The 20,724-nt window shown below is 46.1% G+C and overlaps 1 protein-coding gene across 3 annotated transcripts; it reads left to right on the top strand.

The window, feature by feature from the left end:
- Window positions 1–230: 230 nt before the first annotated feature.
- On the top strand, window positions 231–20,288 carry LHX9 (LIM homeobox 9). 3 transcript variants are annotated; one of them, XM_074908221.1, is made up of 6 exons: window positions 231–284; window positions 5,456–5,738; window positions 7,461–7,663; window positions 8,523–8,878; window positions 14,272–14,474; window positions 15,686–17,155. In XM_074908221.1, exons 2-6 carry the CDS (start codon window positions 5,565–5,567, stop codon window positions 15,941–15,943), a joined length of 1,194 nt encoding a protein of 397 aa, XP_074764322.1. In that variant the 5' UTR covers window positions 231–284; window positions 5,456–5,564; the 3' UTR covers window positions 15,944–17,155. The 3 variants fall into 3 exon arrangements, with proteins under 3 accessions (XP_074764322.1, XP_074764321.1, XP_074764323.1); XM_074908220.1 differs by lacking the exon at window positions 231–284 and adding an exon at window positions 4,156–4,384 and having other exon boundaries at window positions 5,620–5,738; XM_074908222.1 differs by lacking the exons at window positions 231–284; window positions 15,686–17,155 and adding an exon at window positions 18,967–20,288 and having other exon boundaries at window positions 5,102–5,738.
- The last annotated feature ends 436 nt before the right edge of the window (window positions 20,289–20,724 follow it).

Below are 20,724 nucleotides of genomic sequence, written 5' to 3'. Positions count from 1 at the left end.
CAGGTATAACTGTATGTTTGTGAGAGGTCAGAGGTTAGAAATTAATTTCAATTCTATATTAGAGGCTATGTACGGGGGGGGGGGGGGGGGGCGAGAGAGAGGGGGAAAAAAATCTTTCCACCAAGCAGCTTGTTTATTTTAATTAACATAGGGATCCTCTGCTAGGAACAAGGAACAACCTCCATCTACTGGCTAGATCATTGCGTCTCTTCTACATCCAAAACCCATCCCTCATCACTCATTAAGGAGGGTACAATTTTGGAAGAAGCTTCTAAGGTCTCAAGGTAAGCTCCTGCATGAGTCTTTGCTAGCAATGCAGCTATTTAGACCTCATTTGCGGATGTCATTTGCGGGGTGTTTCTTTTTTTAAACAACACAGAATGGTCGTTTCCCCAGGTGTATTCGCAGACAACATTTGGTGCATCTGTGTTTTAATCTAGAAAAATAGCAGCCTGGGAAGACTGAGCCATTCAGCTCAATAAAAAAAAAAAAAAAAAAAAAAAGCAAAGCCTGTTTTTTTTCTCTTTTTTTTTTTTTTTTTTAAATGGAATGGCTTCTTTCCATTTCTGTGAATCTAGCCTGTAAGGGAGTGCTTTTCAAAAGCAGCAAAATATGATAATTTCCAACAGCTTAATTACAACAGGAGTGCCAAAACGATTAGCGGTTAATATCAGACAAGTAAGAAGCTAACAATGCTGAGGTCCTTGGCGGTGAATAGTTCCGTGTTAGACAATAATCCGCCTCTCCTGCTTTCTTCTGGCTGTGTGATCACTTGTTCGTGGTCATCCCGGCGTTTGGCGATGGAGATGTGTGTCTAGGATTACTATGCAAAGCACCTAATTGCTTATTATTTAAATATCATCTCCTTAAGCGAATGGCTACGTGTCTTAATTTCCATGTTTTCAGATTACCGGGAGATGCAAGCACGACGGAGGTTTGGGTGTTTCAATTCGGTGATGTTTGCGGTGAAAGCCCCCCCGCGCTGGTGTTAGGCGCAGGCTGGCGGGGAGCAGAGGGGCTGGGCTCCGGGCCCCGGCTTTCCTCTGCGCTCTAACGCCATAACCCGAAAGTTGCTCTACGCTACACTCGAGAGGACTCGAGGCAGGAGAAAGATGGGGATGGTAAAATACGTTGTTTCTGACACCAAAGTGGAATTTTAAGCAATGGGCTTTTTCAAAAACTCAACACATTTAGAAGCTGAAAACGACATTAGCTACATTTGATGCCAACGCCGAGAGATGTAACTCTATTCAGATTGTCCTTCTTTGTGTCTCGCTTGCTTGTACTAAGCCGCGGACTTCACAAAGAGATGAGGTTGATCATTAATAGCGCTGTACTCCACCACAAGCTCGTAGAGCAGAAAATAGCTTTTTAAAAAATAGACCTGGCTTTAACCACTCGACTCGCAGGCAACAGGATCGTAATCCTGTTGCTGTTATTACTACGCTCTTTAAATTTCTGGAAATGATTAAACTGGAAGTGTCTTGGGAAGTTCAGGTACCTGCCGGAGCCGGTGTGAAGTGTTGCTGCCCTTGCGCGACGGCGGCAGCTGACCCGGCGCCCGCAGCCCGGGACACGCAGTGGCCTCATCTAGGACAGACTAAATCCAAATCAGTTCCGTTCACATCGCTCCCCCTCCTTCCACCCCCACACCCCCGCCTGAATACCCTCCCCTTCCTTCTAATTATTGTTGGTCAATTATTAATTTGCATGTAGGGCTTCTCCTAACGCCTCAGAACTAAACACAAGATCGTTCACGCTGTAATAGGCTTTAGAGCGTAGCCCGTGGCCAGGAAGAAGGAGGACTCTGTAGCCAAGCGGATCCCAGTGATCGCATGCTGGAATCTGTCCCGGGCACGGGCTGGTTGGGAAGGGGCGACCGGCCGCGGGAGCTCCGGGCAGGGCTGCGGCCGGGGCGCGGAAGAGGGTTTCACCGCTGGGACCCCCACTAGCGACGTGTGCCCCTCATCCTCCTTAGCCTGGGGAGTCTGGGTGCAGCCTTACAGCAAGCGAAAAACCTGCGAGCGCCTGCCATGTTACTAAAATATCCCGACCAGTGCACATCAGACACCCTTCCCAAAACGCTGCGGCGAGAGATCAGAGCACCCTGCGATGGGAAGCTCCGTTCAGAGGCAAAGCGTTAATGCAGATGGATTCGTGGGGGATAAACCGGTAGATTTGGATTTTAGATTCCCTGTCGTGTTCTCTGTGGGCTTTTCTCCCTCCCCTCCCCCTCAAGCAAACCAGTAAAACTGTAGCCAGCCCCCCGTGCGACGATGGCAACCTCCCGCTACCAGCCTGCCTTGGAGCAGAGGAGCTGGGGTTTGCAGCGAGGAAGGAGATCGCAGGAACATTGAAATAGATTTACCTTGATCTCCTACAGGCCGTATGGAAACGGAGAAGTCATGTTTGATGCTAGCAACAAACTTTTAGTGTCCCTTTAGGTAAGAAGTGGTCTTCCAACGTTAGGACGTTAATCAGAAAACGCCTTGGAAAGCCCTGGCCTCCTTTACCGGAGCGGCAGTAGCCAGCAGCGTATCCTTAACCGTACCTGATGGAGCAGAAAGAAAAGACCCTCTAATTAATTAAGTGTGCCCAAGCGGAGGAAGTTCAGTCATTTCTGAGTTTTGTTATGAGTCTGCCCAATTATTCCTAACGGCGCCGCCGAGCCAAGGTAGAGATGGGAATTTAAGGAGCGGTATTTCTGGTGGCTCTGGCTCGGACACCTGCAGTCGGTGTTCCCGTGAACCCGCGACAGCACGTATGGGTCAAGCGGGAGGAGAGGGGAGCTGCGCCCGCACTCGGAGCACCCGAGGGGGGAGCCCAGCCCGCTTCGGGGGCGCAGTATCCCCCCTTTAGCCGCCCGGAGGGAGCTAGGCCCAGCGCCCCCCCTGGGGCTCCCCCCAAACCCCTCCTCTCGCCGCTCCCGGCGGGCGCGATGAGTTTGAGCGTCCTCAGCCCGGCACGACCGGCGGTTCCGAGGGGCCCGGCCCTAGCGGGCGGGCGGCTGTCGGCGGGTGGCTCTGACCGGCACGGGCGCGGGGCTTTGGCAAGGCGGGCGCCACGGGAAATGCGCATCATTTACAAGAGGGCAGACGCGACCCGAAACTGAGTTACCCCTGACAAAACATCCGAACGGGAATAAAGGAACGCTGCGTTCAAAGGGAAAAAAAAACCAACAAACCAAACAAGAAGCCCTGAACGTGCCGGCAGAGTGGAACGATCACATTGCAACTATTAGAAATAAAGGCGTCTCCAGGTGAGATTTTTTTCAGTGGCCGGCAGCCACCGCACTCACCCACGCCAGGCAGGCGCACGCCGGTGGCCCCCGAGGGCGCAGAGCGTGCAGGCAGCACCCCCCATCCCCCCCGAGCGCGGCCGACTGCCCCCCCAGGCGCTCCGCGAAGCCGCCGGCCCCGCCACGGGGCTCGCCCGGGCCGCGCAGCCCCCTCTGGGCTGCGGCTGCGCTCCCGCTGCCCCGCGGGACCGGGGCGAGAGGGACGCAACCTCGCCCCTCTCCCGGCACAGCCGGGGCACGACGGAGGGACGACGGGGAGGAGGGGGATCCCCAGCAAACAGCTCCTGTATCCCGGATGAATCACCTTGTTTATTTTTTTCCTGATGGCTTGTTGTGCTAATTGACTTGTTTTCTCCAAGGAAAGCCTATGTCTCCCTCCTCCTTCCCCCCCCACAGTGTTGGGGTTTTTTTGGTGGTTTTTTTTTGGTTGGTTTTTTTTTTTTTTTTTTTTTCCTTCCCAGACCGGGAATGCTCTGTAGGAGACTACGGCTTGTGGAGGGATCTACCCGTTTGAAGGGAGATTCCCTCACCCCTTTGAGTCTCGTCGGTTTTATAGCTATTACTCTCTTATTAAAACACACACACACATACAACACATTGATTTCCATCCAAAAGGGCTAATTACATTACTTACAGTAAATAGCAGCCCTGCTGTCCAGGGTCTAGTGTGCCAACAGTGAAAAAAAATCCCGGCTTATTTCACTTGATTGACTTCATCTTTGTGTGAAATTTTGTTTTATGAGCTGTATTCTGGCACTCAGAGGAATGTAGCAACATTCAATCTGCAAATAACATTAATTTTAGCTACTTAGGGAGAAAGAGAAGGGAGGAAACTGGCTGCCTGAATCTTGGGTTACATGGAAGAGGTGACTCGAGGAGCCCCTGAGGATGTCTCTGGGATGCTTTGGAAAGGAAGTGGGGGCTGGGGTACTTCTTTCACTAGTGGCGCTCGGGTTTGGTGTGGAGCGTCCCCCAGGGAGCGGGGAGCGCAGAACTGCCGCCAGGAAGATCCTTCAGTAGGGATCGAGGTGTCAGGAAACAGCCGGCAGCTGTTCCAGGGAAAGGCGTGGAAGAGTGGTGTGAAAAGTAAGTAAGAAAAAGGGAAAAGGAGGGGAGTGGGAGAAGAAAGAGAGATTAGCCTGGAAGGAATGCATCGCCCCGTCCCCTGCACACCGTGACCCCTCGCAGCCCGCGGCCGGGGAGCGGGTGAGGGGAGAGCCCCGCCAGGGCGTCCCCGCTCCCTCCCGCCCCGTCGGCGGCCGGGGCTGGCCCCGCGGTCTGCCCGCGGAGAGTACCGGAGGTCCCGCTGGGGGATGCTCCCCGGTGGCAGCAGGGTGGGTAGAGCCCCGGGAAGCGCTCGATCCGCCCGGGACCCGGCCGGGCGACGCCGTCCCCTCCTGCCGCCGCCCGCCGTCCCGCCCAAACACCCGCTCCGCGGCCGGGCGGGCCCGGGGCGAGGGGAGCGGTTTGGCCGCTCCGTCCCGCCTCGGCTGCCCCACAAGGGCCGGTGCTCCCGCCCCCTTCCTGCGGCAGAGCCAGAAGCGGCGGTGCCCACCCGAGTGGCCGCGGAGCGGAGCCTCCCCCAGCGCGGAGCGGCGCGGCGCGGCCCCGGGGGAGTGGGGCCCCCGGGCCGCCCTGCCCCTCGCCAGGCGCCGCCGCCGCCAACTCCCGGGACTCCGTGTTTGGAGGAGGTAGTAAACCCCACCCCACCCACAGCCCCGACTGCACTGTTTGTCACTGCTTGCCCATCACTAGGGGTTGAGAGGAGTATGACAGGTCTTTGTTGTCTGAATAAAAATCAGTGGCAGCTCAAGGGAGAGAACTCCTCCTACTAAATTATCAAAAATGGGCTGGCTTTAGTCTCTTAACAAATTGGACAGAGCTCCGGAAAGCAGCAGTCCCAAATCCAACCTACAGGCACTGGGAACTTTAAAGCAACCAGGGACTGCTGAAAATAGCACTTCTTTTTGCTTTCTTTGTATTCAAAACTATATCCTTTCCCGACCGATTCTACTGCCCCAGGCCCAAGTCTCTCCAGTCAGGAGCCCCAGCTCTCCAGAACAGTAACAGATCCTTTAGCTCGCTTTTATTATTTTATTTTTAAAATTAATTATTATTACATTTTCTCCCCCTTGTTTGTTTTCTGCACATCTTCAGGAAGCCCTCGGTGTTTGTGCAAAGAGAAGCTCCTATTGCAACCTCCCTCCCTGCGCTGTGCGCCTCGGTGTAAACGTTTTGGATGATCTAAAGACTCTGGGGTCTGTATATGGAAATAGTGGGGTGCAGAGCAGAAGAAAATACTTGTCCTTTCCGTCCCCCAGCCATGCTTTTCCACGGGATCTCCGGAGGCCATATCCAAGGAATCATGGAGGAAATGGAGAGGCGATCCAAGACCGAGTCCCGCCTGGCCAAAGGGGGACAGATGAACGGCCGAGAAACGGTAAGAAAGGAGCTGGCACTCTTTGAAAGGGAATCCCTGCAAGCATGGACCCGCACCGGGACAGATCCTGGCTCTGGGGGAGAGAAGGAGGCTGATTCCCCCCCTGCCCCTTCCCTGCCACCCCTCGTTTGTGGAAGCCCTCCCGGGGCTCCCTATAAACCTGGCCGTAGCGCTGGCCAGGAGCAGTTGCCCCTTGGTCTCGTCACTGTCGATGCGTGTGCTCTCTGGGGTAACGGGGGAAAAGATTTTAAATCCTAGCGGGAACGGGTCCTTCCAGCCAAGCAGCCTTTTGCCCCTGCTCGGCTGGCTGCGGCCACTCTGCCCCGTCCGAGCAGGGCTGAAGCTGGAGTTTTTCTGAGGTGTACTTGACTTTTTTTTTTTTTTTTTTTTTTTCATCCCTGGCACTTCCTAAATTAATCCACAAACCGCGACCGCTTATTTTTCGTACCCATTTTTGGTCTGAAGCGGGGGATTGATACAAAGAGGCACTGCTCTCTCTGAATGTTATGCCCGTCGACTACTTTGCTTAGCAGTAACATCTCCTCTTTTCTTAGTCAAAGGACCAAAGTCTGAGTAAGTGTGCTAAGGGATGGCGGAGAAACCGAGCGTCACGCTGCGTTTCGTGCAAAGCGAGATCTCCCTTTCTCCAACTTGTAGGGCTTCCGCCGATCGTGCACAAGGCTCTGCACACAAAGTAACGGCCTGGAAATCTGCTCTGAGCCATAGGGTCCTTCCCCCCTTCTCTTAAATAAACTCCCGCTTTGTTATATGGGGATTTGCAATGTAAATTCAACTCGCCTTTTCAATTGCTGAAAAAAAAAAAAAAATGGGGGTCGAGGAACACAGCTCCAGGTTGGAAAGTGAATGTGGAGGCGCCGCTTTAAAACGGTTGCGACTTTAGAATAAGATGTTCGAGACTTTTTTTTTTTTTTTTTTCCCCCCCGGTTAGTTTATCAGCAAATGCTGTCCCAAGTTTCATGGCAAAGCTTTTGTCTCTGCCGTCCCTCCGTCTCCCTTTGTCCCGAGCGACACTCCTCGTGGGGAGCAGATTAATGGGGACTCGCAGAAGTTTGCTGATGAAAAGACGCTAGTTTTAGCTGAAACCAGACTGTGCCATCTTTCTGTCCATGTCCCTGGCCTGGGCGGCGAGTGTTCATGCTCACTGTTCTTTACACCATTCACCTGTCTCCTTTCTCTTACTTCTCTTTTAAACGCCCTGGTTTTCTTTAGAGATGGGGTTTGGGCTGCTTTGTGCACGAGTGAAATTTACGAGAAAATAGGTGCAAGCTTGCACCCCCTGCCATAAACTTTTGGTGCAGCAAACCAGTATTTTCCTACTTTAAAATGCCTTTCTTGTGGAGCACTCCAGGATGAAAACCCTAAAGTAACGGGGAAGCTACAGAGTTCAGCTGGGACCTGGGAAAATAATGAGCTCTGCTTTTCTTACTGAGGCCTGATCAGTTGCCTCCACATACTGAAATAACATTATATCGTTAGGAGAGGTTTAATGAGATAAACACGAAAGCTGAATGGCGGTAAATACCTTCCTGGCGGGGACTGTCCCAGGTTCCCCTCGAACTTCCAGCCGGGAGTTTGGTCTCAGAGAGCAGTGTCTTTGTACAAGCCCCGGGCCCTGCACAGGACCTCATCCCCAGCCCTGCCTGCCCGCCTGTCAGTCTGTCTCTCCCTGTCTCATCCCCTTATGGTGTGGTTGTTTTGCAGAACATGCCCCCCATGAGCCCCGAGAAGCCTGCTTTGTGTGCTGGTTGTGGAGGGAAGATCTCAGACAGATATTACCTGCTGGCTGTTGACAAACAATGGCACCTCAGGTGTCTTAAATGCTGTGAATGTAAACTGGCTTTGGAGTCAGAACTCACCTGCTTTGCCAAGGACGGCAGTATTTACTGCAAGGAGGATTACTACAGGTACAGCAATCAGTCCCCACGGGTTCAAAAGCACATCCCCTCGCAAGGCGTTACGAACCGAAACGCTCTTTTCTCCACACGGGCTTTCAAAGGTAGCTTTTCGCAGTCAACGATTCTTTAATCCTGTAAACGTGACCCCTCCGAAAAGCCTCGCACGTTTAATAACTGAGCGGGTCGGCAGGGGACACGCCGGCGGGGAGTGTGTGGCGGTACAAAACGGGCCAAGGAACGAGAGAAGACCTCGTGTCTCCCGCTGCCCCGCGGTTTCCCTCCGTAAATGTCAGTGTGAGACCCGACAAAAGTTTCCTGCTGCCCGTAGCTTGCCCGTTGTTGGTCCGGCCGGGCAGCTGCCCCGGGGCTGGCGCGGCGAGAGGAGCAGTGGCGGAGCCCACCGGCCCCTGCCCAGCCCCGCGGCTGCCCGCGGAGGGGCCGGGCCCCCGGAGCGGGCACTGTTTATCCCTGCGTTTCGGCTTTCCTGGGGTTCATCTCCCCGGACCCTTCTTGTCTTCACAGGAATGCCAGGAGAGCAGGGATCGATTCCCCCCCCGCCCCGGTTCGCCGCTCTTGGTGCGCACGGGCGGCGGGGGGGCTTTTGCAGGAGTCCTGAGCGCGTAGGTCAACTTGGCAGAAAGCGCAAGGTGGCTGCCCCGGGCCCGGCGCTGCTCCGCGGCGCTCTTCGGGACGAGCCAGGGGCCACAGCCGGCAGCGAGGGTCGGGCCGGGGGGGGGGGGGGGGGGGGGGGGGGGGGGCGCGACCCCGGCGGGGACAGGCTCCCCGCGGCCGGGGGCACGGTGGGCGGCGCCGGGCCAAGGTGAGCCTTTACCTTTCTAGCTGATGCCCACTTTTGTGTTTCCTTCAGAAGGTTCTCCGTGCAGAGATGTGCCCGCTGCCACCTTGGGATCTCAGCCTCCGAAATGGTCATGAGAGCCAGGGAGTCGGTTTATCACCTGAGCTGCTTCACCTGCACCACCTGCAACAAGACTCTGACCACAGGCGATCACTTTGGCATGAAGGACAACCTGGTTTACTGCAGGGCCCACTTTGAGTCCCTTTTGCAAGGAGAGTATCCCCCTCAGCTGAGCTACACCGAGCTGGCTGCCAAGAGCGGAGGGCTGGCCCTGCCTTACTTCAACGGCACGGGCACAGTCCAGAAGGGGAGGCCCAGGAAACGAAAGAGCCCTGCCTTGGGAGTGGACATCGTCAACTACAACTCAGGTGGGAAACATACGCCGACCCTCCCTCTGCTCTGCTGCAAAGCGCGTTCTCGGGCCTCCCCTCAGCTAGGCACTGCGCGGGCAGCTCGGCCGGGCCACAGCCTGCCTAAACATTGGAAAATCAAACAAACAGCCCTCTGAGGGTTGGAGCGTTTGCAGGAAAGCTAACAGCAGTCCTCCTCAAAGCTTGTCTTTGCCCATTAATGTCAAACACCCAAACTTAGCCACTTCCCAGGGTAAAGACAAAAAAAAACAAAACAAAAAAAACCCAAAACAACCAACCCCCCCAAAAAAACCCCCAACCCACAAAACCAAAAACCCACACCACCAAAAACAGGAAGAAAAAATTCCCAACCCCAAATCCACATAGTTCTTTCTTCATAGGAATCTCAGAGATACTGTTGTCATTATTGGTATTTATTAGCAAAAAGCACTTCACCAGTTAGACCTCAAATTAGAAGCAATCAAACAGATCAGGGGAAAAAAATAGAATAAAAGTTATAGTATATGGCTCCTTCAATGCTAATGCAGTATGCACAAAACTCGGTATAGATATTCAATTTACAGTAATTAATTCTTCAGGCTAAATAATTCCGGTTTATGGGCATATAAAAAATCAAACTGTACAAGAGGCCAACGAATAAATGTTGTTCACTGTAACTAAGCCCTAACAAATGTAATTAAGGGGAACGGTTTCTGCTCTCTCAACGGTAGAAAGGGAACAAGTGTTGCCCTGTGTAAAGTATCTTCCCTAACTGCAGTCACTTAAGTGCCCAAGCCGTGTCTAAACACAGCGTTAAGGGCCAAAGGTAAAAAGGAGTTTCAGGTATGATCGAGCAGTTTAAGCAGTTGCATTAGGTGGCAGACGAAAGCAGCAAGGGTAAATGCGAAGTGACAAGCTACCGCCTCCGAACGTTACTTTAGCGGAACTGAAGCTCCCCGCGGACGGTAACGAGGCGAGAAGGGTGTGGGAAGCAAGAGGGGTGCAAGGTGTTTCCCGGGGAAGGGGGGAGCGGCCGGTCGGGGCAGGGAGCTCCGGCCCGGGCAGCGGCGGAGCGCTGCGAACCGCTGGCCCCGCCGGGGAGCCGGGAGGGTGGGTCAGGGCCTCCCCTTCCCACAAACGCAGGTCGATAAGAGTGCACCGCTTTCGGCCCGGAGACATTGAGATTCAGAAACAATCCGCCGCCCCCCCGGCCCCTCCTCGGGGGCTGCTTGTGAAACGGGTTCAGCTGGGAACTGGGTAGCTGTGCAAGGCTATTTCATCTCCTCTGATGCGTAGACCTTGGAGCCAGGGTAATCACTGCGCTAATTGTTCCTTGTTAATTGAAGATGACATTGGAATCCCTGGCTACAGAGCGGTTTCCAATCAACCCCGAAGGCCGCGGATTGCAGGGAGCCCGCTGCGCGGCCGGGACGCGCTCAGCCCTGGCCTCCGGCGGGGACGGCCCCTGCCCCGCTGCCGGCCTGGATCCCCCCCCTGGCCCGCCCGCACTCCCCCATCCCCGCAGGGACATGTTTCCAGGGAGAATTTATCGTTAGAATTAGGAGCAGAAATTAGGGGAAGATGAGAAGTTGCGGGTATGATAAAACACCCCCTAAACTTCATGGCAGGACTCAAGAGAGACATCACGCGCGAAGGCTGTCACGGTTTCTGTGCTAGTCGTACAACTCTCCTTCTTTTCAACAACGGGGCATTTAAGATGTACCGCTGACTCCAAGGGAGATTAAAAAGCACTACCCGTTATGAAAGTACAGCTCACTGCATTATGATTCCACAGAATCCTCTGGGCAGCGGAGAGGGAGGAAAACCCTCAACCACCCAACAAACGCTCGAATCTGATGCGTTGGGCTCAGGCTCGATATCTGAAAAACTTGATCTGTTAGGGCCGTGATTTATTTTTGTTAAGTATTATCTAGCAATGTCCAGGGTTGACACATGATCTCGAGAAAATACAGTTTGCAGCCAAACTGCGCATCCGGTGCAAACGACTCCAGCCCATTGACCCACTGTGCTCCGGGTCCAGGGGGAGCAAAACGAATCTCTGAGTTACGAAATGAGCTGCAGTAGATGAAATCGCTTCTCGAAAGAAAAAAAAAAAAACAAAACAAAACAACAAAAAAAACCCACCAAAAAACCCCAAAACAACCAAACAACAAAAAAACCCAACCCACACCCCCCCCCCCAAAAAAAAAAAAAACCCTCTAAATAATCGGCAGCCACTTTCCTACACGCATTTTTCGTTCCCTGCCCTGTGATTCAGTAACTCCTCTTGCACGTAATCATTCACAAAGGGCAACCGGTCTACAGAAAATGAAATGTTGGATACATGACTGCCTCCTTCCGAGGGAGAAGCGGGCCACGGGCAGGATCTAGAGCAGGACCCCCGGCCGCAGCCCGCAGGCGGGCCCTTCCTCCCGGGCACGGCGGACAGCGGCAGCCCCGGCGCCGCCTGCCCCGCACCGCGGTTGGGCCGAGCGGCCGGCGGGGCTGCGCGGAGCCGGCGCGGCTCCCCGCTCCGCTCCGCTCCCGGCCCGGAGCCCTCACGCGGCCTCTCTGGGGTGAAGCACCCCCGGCCGGGGAGCAGCGCTCCGCCCCGGAGTTGCGAGAACCAGGGATCTGAGTTCCGCCCTACACCCAACCGGTATCCCACCGGAACGGTCATGCCCGAGGGTGTTTACACCGATACGACAATCAGACTTCAAAAGCCCAAACGCTGCACTAACTCTGATGCAGCGAAAAACTTCAGCTAAGCATGAAAATATCGTATTCACAAGCGATCTGGTGGCACCTGGCTCCGATTTGTGTGTGCGTTTTGTTTCAGGGGAGCTGAGCACAGGGCCAAAACGGAAAATCAGATTCTGCTGCCGGATCTACAACAAGTTTTTCTATTCTGTATTTTGTTTAGTAGTTTAATTTCTGTTTCTCAGCTCCTCGGTTGTAAAGTGGAAACACAACAATAAATAACTCAAAATGTTATGAGGTAAAAGCTATTCATACCTGTAAGCTGTCTGGAATTAATGTGAAAAATGGAAGAAACTATTCAAAAGTACTTAAAACATTCAAAGCTTTCTCTGTATTACCTCTTATATCATAGAATTAATATGTATTTTGAGGGAAACCGTGTTGACTTACAGCCCACAGGATATAGAAATGAGATGGTGAAGAAGATTTCCCTAGGAAAATATTTTACACAGCTGTTGCTCAAAGAGCTGTTTACTTTATTTCATTATATATATATGAGTGTGTGTGTGAAAGACTATGAAGAGTTCACTTGAAGAATTCTTGGCAATAAAACTGTTCTAGCTCTTTCCAAAGCAGAATTAAACAACCCCCCAATCCCACTGCAAAGAAATGAGCAATAGTCTTGCCCGATTTTGTGCTTTCCCTTACTTCTCCAGGCAATAGTGTAAAACTCTGCTCTATGATGTGGCCAAACCACATAGTGCTGTTTCACCCACATAAAATAGAGAGCAAGGTAATAATTGTATAAACTAGGATTGTCTGAGGGTGCTTGGAGCCCTCTTCCCATTTTCTCATGAAAATAAAAGCCAAAATAAAGTAGATCACAGATCAAAAAGCAGATCACAGAAACAAAGGCAGTAAGCAGGATAGAGGAGCCCAAGGAAGTTTGTGTTGCTCCTCTAAACTTGAGCGACCCAAGGAAAAAACCACAAACGAACAGCTTGCAACTCTCTGAAGTAAAACCTGAGGACTGAATTCTGGTACTCTGATTTATGTCAGCTCATAAGTTATGGCCCAAATAGTTTGACTGAAGGCAGTATGATTACTTGTGAAAACAGGTAGTAAATACAAGCCAAATCTAGTCTGAAATTGTTTTTAAGGCAACTTTCAACTCCTGGTATTTTCAGAAGTGTCAGCTTACTTTGTTTGAAAGTGCAGATGTACTTCTTCCCAAGACTAGAAGCAAATCCGGCTATAATTAAATATTCACCTGATTTTCTGTCAAAGTGTTATCTTACCAGCATCTGTTCATGTTGACTTGTCTTATAATTCAAAAGAGAAAACACCTTCAAGAAGCTTTTTATTTTCTTCTGTTTTCAAGTTGCTTTGCCTCTGTTTTTAGCACTGCCAACATCAGTCTCTGTATTGTGTGCCTTCCCTCTTTCTCCTTCTCTCTCTTTTTTTTTTTAGAAATAGGGATCAACTAGGCCTAGTAAATAACGCAATAACCATTGGAAAGCAGATCAAAAATTCAAATGAGCAAGTAATGAAACTGTCTAGTTAACAGACATTTTGAAACATTTTAAATTAGCTGTTCTTTAATTAATAATCCCTTCTATGATGACACCATTTTCTCCTGTGTTGACTGATCTTTATAAAATGAGATCCCATAAATTGGTAACCTTTTTTTTTTTTTTTTTTTTTTTTAAGCTGAAAAGAAAAATAGGATGTGTTTCTTACTTTTTCTTTTCTTTTTTCTTTTTTTTTTCTTTTTTTTTTTTTTTCTTTGCCAATACTGTCATTCCTTTCCCTGATATGAAGCAATGATGCCATGGTCCCAGAACAGCTGCAACTCTTGTGCACAATTCACATCCATAAAAATCTGAAACAAATTAATCTTTCATAGACACTTTTAAAATCCTGAATCAGGGAAAGCAGGGAAAATCTTTTAAAGTTTTGAGCCACTAGTTGGTTGCTTAGAGAAATGTCCTAAATCAGTTCCAACTAAGAGCTATTGCTGATCAGGATTGAGAGTGAGGGACTGAATCAAGCCTTGATGCAACTGCTTTCTAGACATGTTTTACAGACAAAGGTCTTTGAGCAGCTCATATAAACTCCCAGGCAAAGTCCAAAAGCATTTCCGCAAAAAACTCCAGATTTTATGCTTTCTTGATGAACTGTTATAACAAACTTTCCTGATGTACATCTCTTTTTATAGGTGCGTGTGATTTGGGGGAAAATCTCAGGAACATTCAAAATGCTGGTTTGACCTTTTTTCTTCTCTCAAGACAGTAGTGTTTCAGTGAGTGAGATTTCAAAATCTGAATGAGATTTCAAATGACTCTTTGAATGCCCACAGCAAAACCATCACCACAGGGAAAGGACTTGTTTGAAAATAAATGCCAAAGGAGAGAGAACTTTCTAAGTCTGCCCTTAGTAGGTACAGACCCGGGGGACATAGGATGTTTTAAGAATAGGAAAAGGTCATCTTCTGGATCTTTTTTGTCTCATTTAATTATCACATCTGTACTTATCCTTGAACCATCTCAGCCCTTCTTTCTTTCCTTGTTTTCTTGTTTCCTTCCTTTCTTCCTTGTTTCCTCGTTTCATTTCCTTCCAAAGAGTACATGACTCAAGATTTTTGCCTTGATCCATATATTCTACATGATGCATGGCTGCTAACTCCCTGTTTCATTTTGTTTATTGAACAGGTTGTAATGAGAATGAGGCAGATCACCTGGACAGAGACCAGCAGCCTTATCCCCCATCCCAGAAGACAAAGCGCATGCGCACCTCCTTCAAACACCACCAGCTTCGTACTATGAAGTCCTACTTTGCTATCAACCACAACCCAGATGCCAAGGACCTCAAGCAGCTTGCCCAGAAAACAGGCCTGACCAAGAGAGTTCTGCAGGTAAGAAGCCACATCACAGGCTTGATAGAATTTTCCCCTACCCCTGCCAGTCAATAGCATTTCCCTTATGTGTAACTATAATGATATAAGTAGAAATACTTTTGCTAGGTATGTCCCTAGTGGGTGTGCAGGGGATATGGCATTACATGGCAGGAGTGCCGAACATATGCCCTACCACCCCAAGGCAGCCAAATACTAAAATGTGACTTGCAATTGGTTGCATCCTCAACATGAGGAAACCGTCTCCAGAGTCTACCAACCCAGTAGATATCCTGGGATCTGTAGTCTCTCTGTGGTGACCTTACTAAGGGTGGAGGTAGAAAATCTACTAATTTTATACACACTGGGTGAAGCCTTCAGGCTCCCCTGAAGTAGGTAATGTGGCCCCTCAGTGAGCGGATCCCCCAATATGTAGGAAGAAAGCTTTGACCAATATGATCCTGCAGGACCAGCTGGCTCCCTCTCTCAATGCCTGTTAGAGAACTGTTATCATTAAGGGCCTACATAGTAAAAAGTTACTTCCCTGTGAAGGACAGTCTAGCAAATTACATTAAAAAAAAAATCCCTATATGGTGTGTGCAAGCTCAGTAAAGTTAAAATGAGGTGTGTGTTATATGCAGAGTGCCAAAGAAGGGCAGTGATCAAGGTAGAAGGAGAATCTATTAGCGGCAATTCATTGTCTGTGTTACATGTCACCTAAAACATTTTCAGTGAATCTTATAGAACAGAAACTCCAGGTGACCTATATCAACAGTCTGTAGATAGGGATGGTGTAACTACCCCTCCTTCCTCTTCAGTCATTTAAAGCGATGAAAACAAACTTTCAGCCTTGGCAAAAATCTGCTTATTCACCCTTTGCCTCAATCTTTATCATGTGTCTTGACCCCAGACCTACCTACCCAACCCAAGAATATACTACATGGCCACCAAGAAAGTTGCTTTCCTTGGGTGAGTGAGCGAGCAGACTTTCCTTAAGGCTGCTCTATGAGCACACTGGGCTGCAACATCCCAGTGAACACCCGTAGCACTGGGCCTTGTACGCAGGGTCCCGCCTGTCAGTACCACCAGTAGCAAGTGAAGATATAGAGTGACTTAGGTGATTTGCCACACAAAAACAAACATCAAAAAATGACTTAAAAGCAAGAACAAAAACAAAAATAAGCAAAACAAAACAAGCATCGGTAAAGAAATCAATTGGGATTGGTTTGCAGGTTTGGTTTCAAAACGCAAGAGCCAAATTCAGAAGGAACCTTTTGCGGCAGGAGAATGGGGGTGTCGATAAAGCTGATGGCACCTCACTTCCGGCACCGCCCTCAGCAGACAGCGGCGCACTCACTCCACCCGGCACTGCGACCACTTTAACAGACCTGACCAATCCCACTATCACTGTAGTGACATCAGTGACCTCTAACTTGGACAGCCACGAATCCGGGAGCCCCTCACAAACTACCTTAACGAACCTTTTCTAACATTTCATTTTTATTTTTTTTTTTAATTCTTACTCTTCTTCTTTATTATTATTATTATAATTATTATTTTTATTATTTTCAAGCCTTTTTTTTTAAATAACAAACCCACAAAATATTTGGGAAAATAAACAGCTTGATGTGTAGCATCTGCAGCCACTTGGCAAATGAGTTTGAAGTAATATGTTGCTATAATAAACAAACATTTACTGTTGTTAAATTGTACTCAAATTTTTAAAATTCATCAAACAACTGCAAAGAAGGCTATGATTCATTCTAATAAGTGCCTCCTAAAACTGTATGTTACTTATTTCCAGAACCTTGAAAGAAATGAGTACTACTACTACTACTACTACAAAAATTCTTTTTCCCTCCTTGATAACCAGATAAAATTCAGTTTAATTACAGCCAAAAGAATGTTGCTTCAGGATTGTATGTTCACTTACAGCACTTAACCCCAAATTTAATTTTATTTTTATAATGCATCTAAAATTTCTGTACAATTTATTTTTTAAATGTTGAAAAATGAGTACAAAATGAATTAAACTAATCACTGAAATAGTCAGACTGGAAGTGCTAGTGCTTTTTTCTAATGCATTAGTCCCAAGCCTGATCCTCCCTGAGCACTGGGGAGTCTCACTGGGATAGTTAAATGCTCCTCTGCCAGTTCTTCACTCAGCTGAGACATCCTTGGCCACCGCTGAAAGCTGTGTCTGGATGGAGGGCTTGGAGAGAGGGACCCGGTGATGAGCATGCATGTGGGAGAGGATGGCGGGATCAGGCTGTTGGTCTCCACATTTGTGTCCTTTACATTAAGGAGGCAAGATCTGGAGGAAAACACTCTCCAGAATGAGCTCAACCCTATAAAAATATTATTAAAGTAATAACAGCAGAATAACAACTCAAGTGAGGAGTCCTACTGATCTGAAATATTGCATAGGGAGGGTTTTAAATTTTTGTCTGTCAAGCAGCTCTGATTTGGAATTAAAAAATTAAAAAAAAAAAAGTTTCATCAGTTTGCTACATGACCTTGATGCCATACCATTAAAGTAAACAGGAGGTTGCCCAGCTACTTTAGTGAGCAAGCTAACAGTAATTTCCAAGAAAACATATGCATGTGTACTGTTAAAATGAGTTTTTGGTAAATCATACTTTTTTTCAGGGAAAATGGAAATAAGCAAAATATAATTTATTAAGATGTTTAAAGTAAATGATTTCAGTACAATTTATTCATTACTATTTTGAATTTACTTTAGATGTTTCCTGAGATTGTATCAGACACTTTAACACATGAACTTAAAATCTTTAGTTCATTGATATCTCTAAAATATACTTTAATGCTTTAAACTTTGTGTAAAAGAAAAAAAGTTAGCAAAAATGGGAATTGGCAGTGAATAATTTTAAAACAGATAAACTCAGAAGCCTTGTGGATGCTGATCTGAATACATTTCTTAGTTTACAATAGTGATCTTTCTTTTTTTAATTTTATTTAAGCTAAAAGTCTGAATGGTCTGGGCAGTGGTGAATGTTCATTTGTATCCTTTTATTGTAGTTGAACACCAATTAGATTGTGAAGAGTCTCAGAAACAAAACAGAACAAAAACCAGTCAAGATCTATGTCTTGCTTTTAGTGGATTGTTAAGAATAACTTTGCACATATACCCCACTTTTTAGACACCATCAAATCTCTTTTTTGGTGGTCAAAGTGGCTATTTAATATATTTTAAAGGTGTCCTTTTTGGCTGTATAAATGTGTGGTTACATATTGACAGTTCACTGCCCACATTAAAGTGCATTATTGTAATTTTTGCTCAGGGTTTTTAGAAAATTAGCACAGAAAAGTAGCTTATTTTTAAAAAAAGATGATGGAAGAGATGTTAACACTGTAATAGAAGAAAGGTGTGTTTGCCATTATATATTTAGCAAGTATGGTTATCATCTTCTACGGATATTAAATCTTGACTTTTCCTATTTCTATTACCTTATGGGCATTTACCACTAACCAGACCAAACGACCTTGGTAAGGCTGAGATCTTTATTAATACACTTTTACAGGTAAAAATATTGATACTTATAAATTTTGTTCTTTGACAGAACAATATATGGTATTAGAGATCTACTTTATTAAGTAGACTAATTAAAACTCAGTTCTACTATGTGCCTTATGATATACCTTGGGAGTAAGTTTGTGAAAAATCAGGATATATGTGTTGTTTGTTAAATTAACTGTTTTAAGCCCTTTTGACACCTCACTAGTTTTGTACTGTTTTACCTCTTATTTCTGAAACTCTTTTTATGGTGTATCCTGTTAGAGGGGACAAACATGTCATAGAAAGCAGTTGTGCACTCTTTCAGATATAGTTGATAAATCCAATAATCTTATATATTGAGCTTCGTGTTTATAGTACAGTAAGTGGTCTAGCAAAATTGTCCATGTTTCTTTGTTTATTGATAAATGCATTGTATAGAAACTATTTCCCCTAAATATTTATGGACCAAACAATTGTGATATATCCTATTAAATTTGTGTGAATAAACCATTTTGAATCTAAGGAGTTTTATTTCCCATCAGTTTTTTTTGTTTTTTGTTTTTTTTCCTCTTTAATTTAAAGCCTACATGTACCAGTGCGTCTCTTTGCTTTTACGGTACCTGTGAACAACTGGTATTAAACACGGAAACACAGCCTTTAAAATATTTAAAAATATGGTTCCTTCTTAGGTTTGCAATTTCTTCATATTCAATGTATATGCTACTGCTGGTGCAATTTAGATTTTAGCCTTTTAGCCTCCTTTTTTGAACATGCAAAGTAATGCCCCACTGATTTGATATTGAAACCCTGTCTTAGACTTCTAAAAAAGCCAGAAAACTATCAGCTAAAGTAATTGCATGACAAATATAACCTAAATACTATGATGAAATGAATCAGGATTTAATGCTAGGTATATTGAACACAAAATAGAATTGCAGACCCCGAAAAGCCAGGTTGCTCTGTAGTTTAATAAATTGTCACTATGATTTCTTTCAGGGAGAACAAATCATGGGGCATTACAGCCAAACATCCCGACGTTTGAAAATTCCCTAAAGTATTAAAAGAAGGGGAAAAGTTTGATCGGAAATCCACTGCAGTGAAGACAAAGACAATATTAGGTTATGATAATCATACATTTAAAAATCTATTGAGCCAAAAAATAAAAATAAAAGACTCGATGTCATTTCCTGAATGTTAACAAAACATATGTTATTTTATGGTGTCTAATTAACAGAACTGAAGGCTTCAACAAATTGTGTGGTATTAAAAACAAATTTAGAGAAACTATGTATAAAACCAGAGCAACCTGGCAGCAATCTACCCAGCCCATATTTGAAGAAAACTTTTCTTTAAAAAAAATCACATTTGTCAAGCACAAGTACTTGTAAAATAAAATCTGAGTGCATTCATTCCGCTTGCTTGCTAATGTGTACTAGTCATATCTGTTAAATGGATTTTTGTAAATTCAAAGAGAACTTTTCACTCATTTGAGATCATAGGAATCAAAACCCAGTAACTTTAGTACTCTTGTTTCTGATTTTTTTTTTTAAATGAGACAAATCTGCATGCACTTTTCCATCTGTCACATATAGTGTACATTTCTGTATGATGAATTTCTCTTTGATGTTTCTTGTATAATAGCTTTCATTAATAAACATTTTATTTGATGCAAACATAGTTAACTTTATGTAAACACATAGCTAATTGTTCCAACTAATTTAAACTTTTCATTTGAAAAGAAGCAGTACAGTGCAGTTCCAATATGTTATATATATCCAAAAGAAAAAAGAATGAGGTAGCAATATTGTTGCACAATGTAAAACTATTTCTTTTGGTGTTAACTTTTTAATTTTTTAACTTCTTGTATAAAACTGACATGTTTTAAAAAGAATTCCCATCAGCACCAACAATAAAACAATCCCCAGATTCTTCATCAATATAAGAAAACATAGGCAGTACAGTATGTCAAATCCTCAATGACTTTTAGAGTACAAGGATATAATTTGTGGATCCCTGAGCTGTTTACATGGTCACTATGCAATGAGCAAGTATGTTACAAAAAGTTGGTCCTAAGATTCCCAGTCCAAATCACAGATGATTTTTACAAGCCAACAAGCAAGTGTAACAATAACCAATTCTTAGTAATGAGGTTTTGTAACTGTTAAGCAACTATTTGCAGAAAGATTTTTTAAAATATATTCCTATTTAGCTGTATAGCCAAAGCGTATGTTAAACAAATTAACATATAAAAGACTTGCCAGAAAATCTTTCATTAAGATGACATTTTTATTATATACTAATGAACCCTATGTAAACAATGTAACTTTTATGAATGATGGACATTAAATATTTCACTTACGTGTATCCTCAGCATTTTGCATGTTTTCTTAAACTTTTCCAGTTTCTGAATTCTAAAAAGAAAACCATACAATTATTAACAACATAACACAAAGTTATGTACAGATTACTGCAGCAATCTCTGGAAAACGGTAACCCAGAGTGTTCTAACAGCAATAAAAAGGTATCACTTATTGGTGGCAATTATGGGAAGCATTGGTTAAACAACAGTTTTATAGTATGTTGTAAAGTTCTATTGAAAAAGGTTAGCATGGTGGACTTAATTCAAATCAGCTTGATCAGAAATTTAAGTATATTGTGAAATTCTTAAACTGAGCCTTATGCGTATTTATTACTGCAGAAAGTAAGTAAATGTAGGAAAGCAATTATTCGTGTCACAGCCATAATGTGGTTTCC

This window comes from Athene noctua, chromosome 5 (assembly GCF_965140245.1).
Source record: "Athene noctua chromosome 5, bAthNoc1.hap1.1, whole genome shotgun sequence".
Classification (NCBI taxonomy): Eukaryota; Metazoa; Chordata; class Aves; order Strigiformes; family Strigidae; genus Athene; species Athene noctua.
The sequence above is the reverse complement of the archived record's forward strand: the minus strand, read 5'-3'. Positions and strand labels throughout refer to the sequence as shown.

Coding starts and splice junctions, on each gene's coding strand:
- LHX9 (XM_074908220.1), top strand. CDS start 4,156: ATGGAAGAGGTGACTCGAGGAGCCCCTGAGGATGTCTCTGGGATGCTT. Junction 4,385..5,619: donor GTGGAAGAGTGGTGTGAAAA/GTAAGTAAGAAA, acceptor TCCGTCCCCCAG/CCATGCTTTTCCACGGGATC. Junction 14,475..15,685: donor TGACCAAGAGAGTTCTGCAG/GTAAGAAGCCAC, acceptor ATTGGTTTGCAG/GTTTGGTTTCAAAACGCAAG.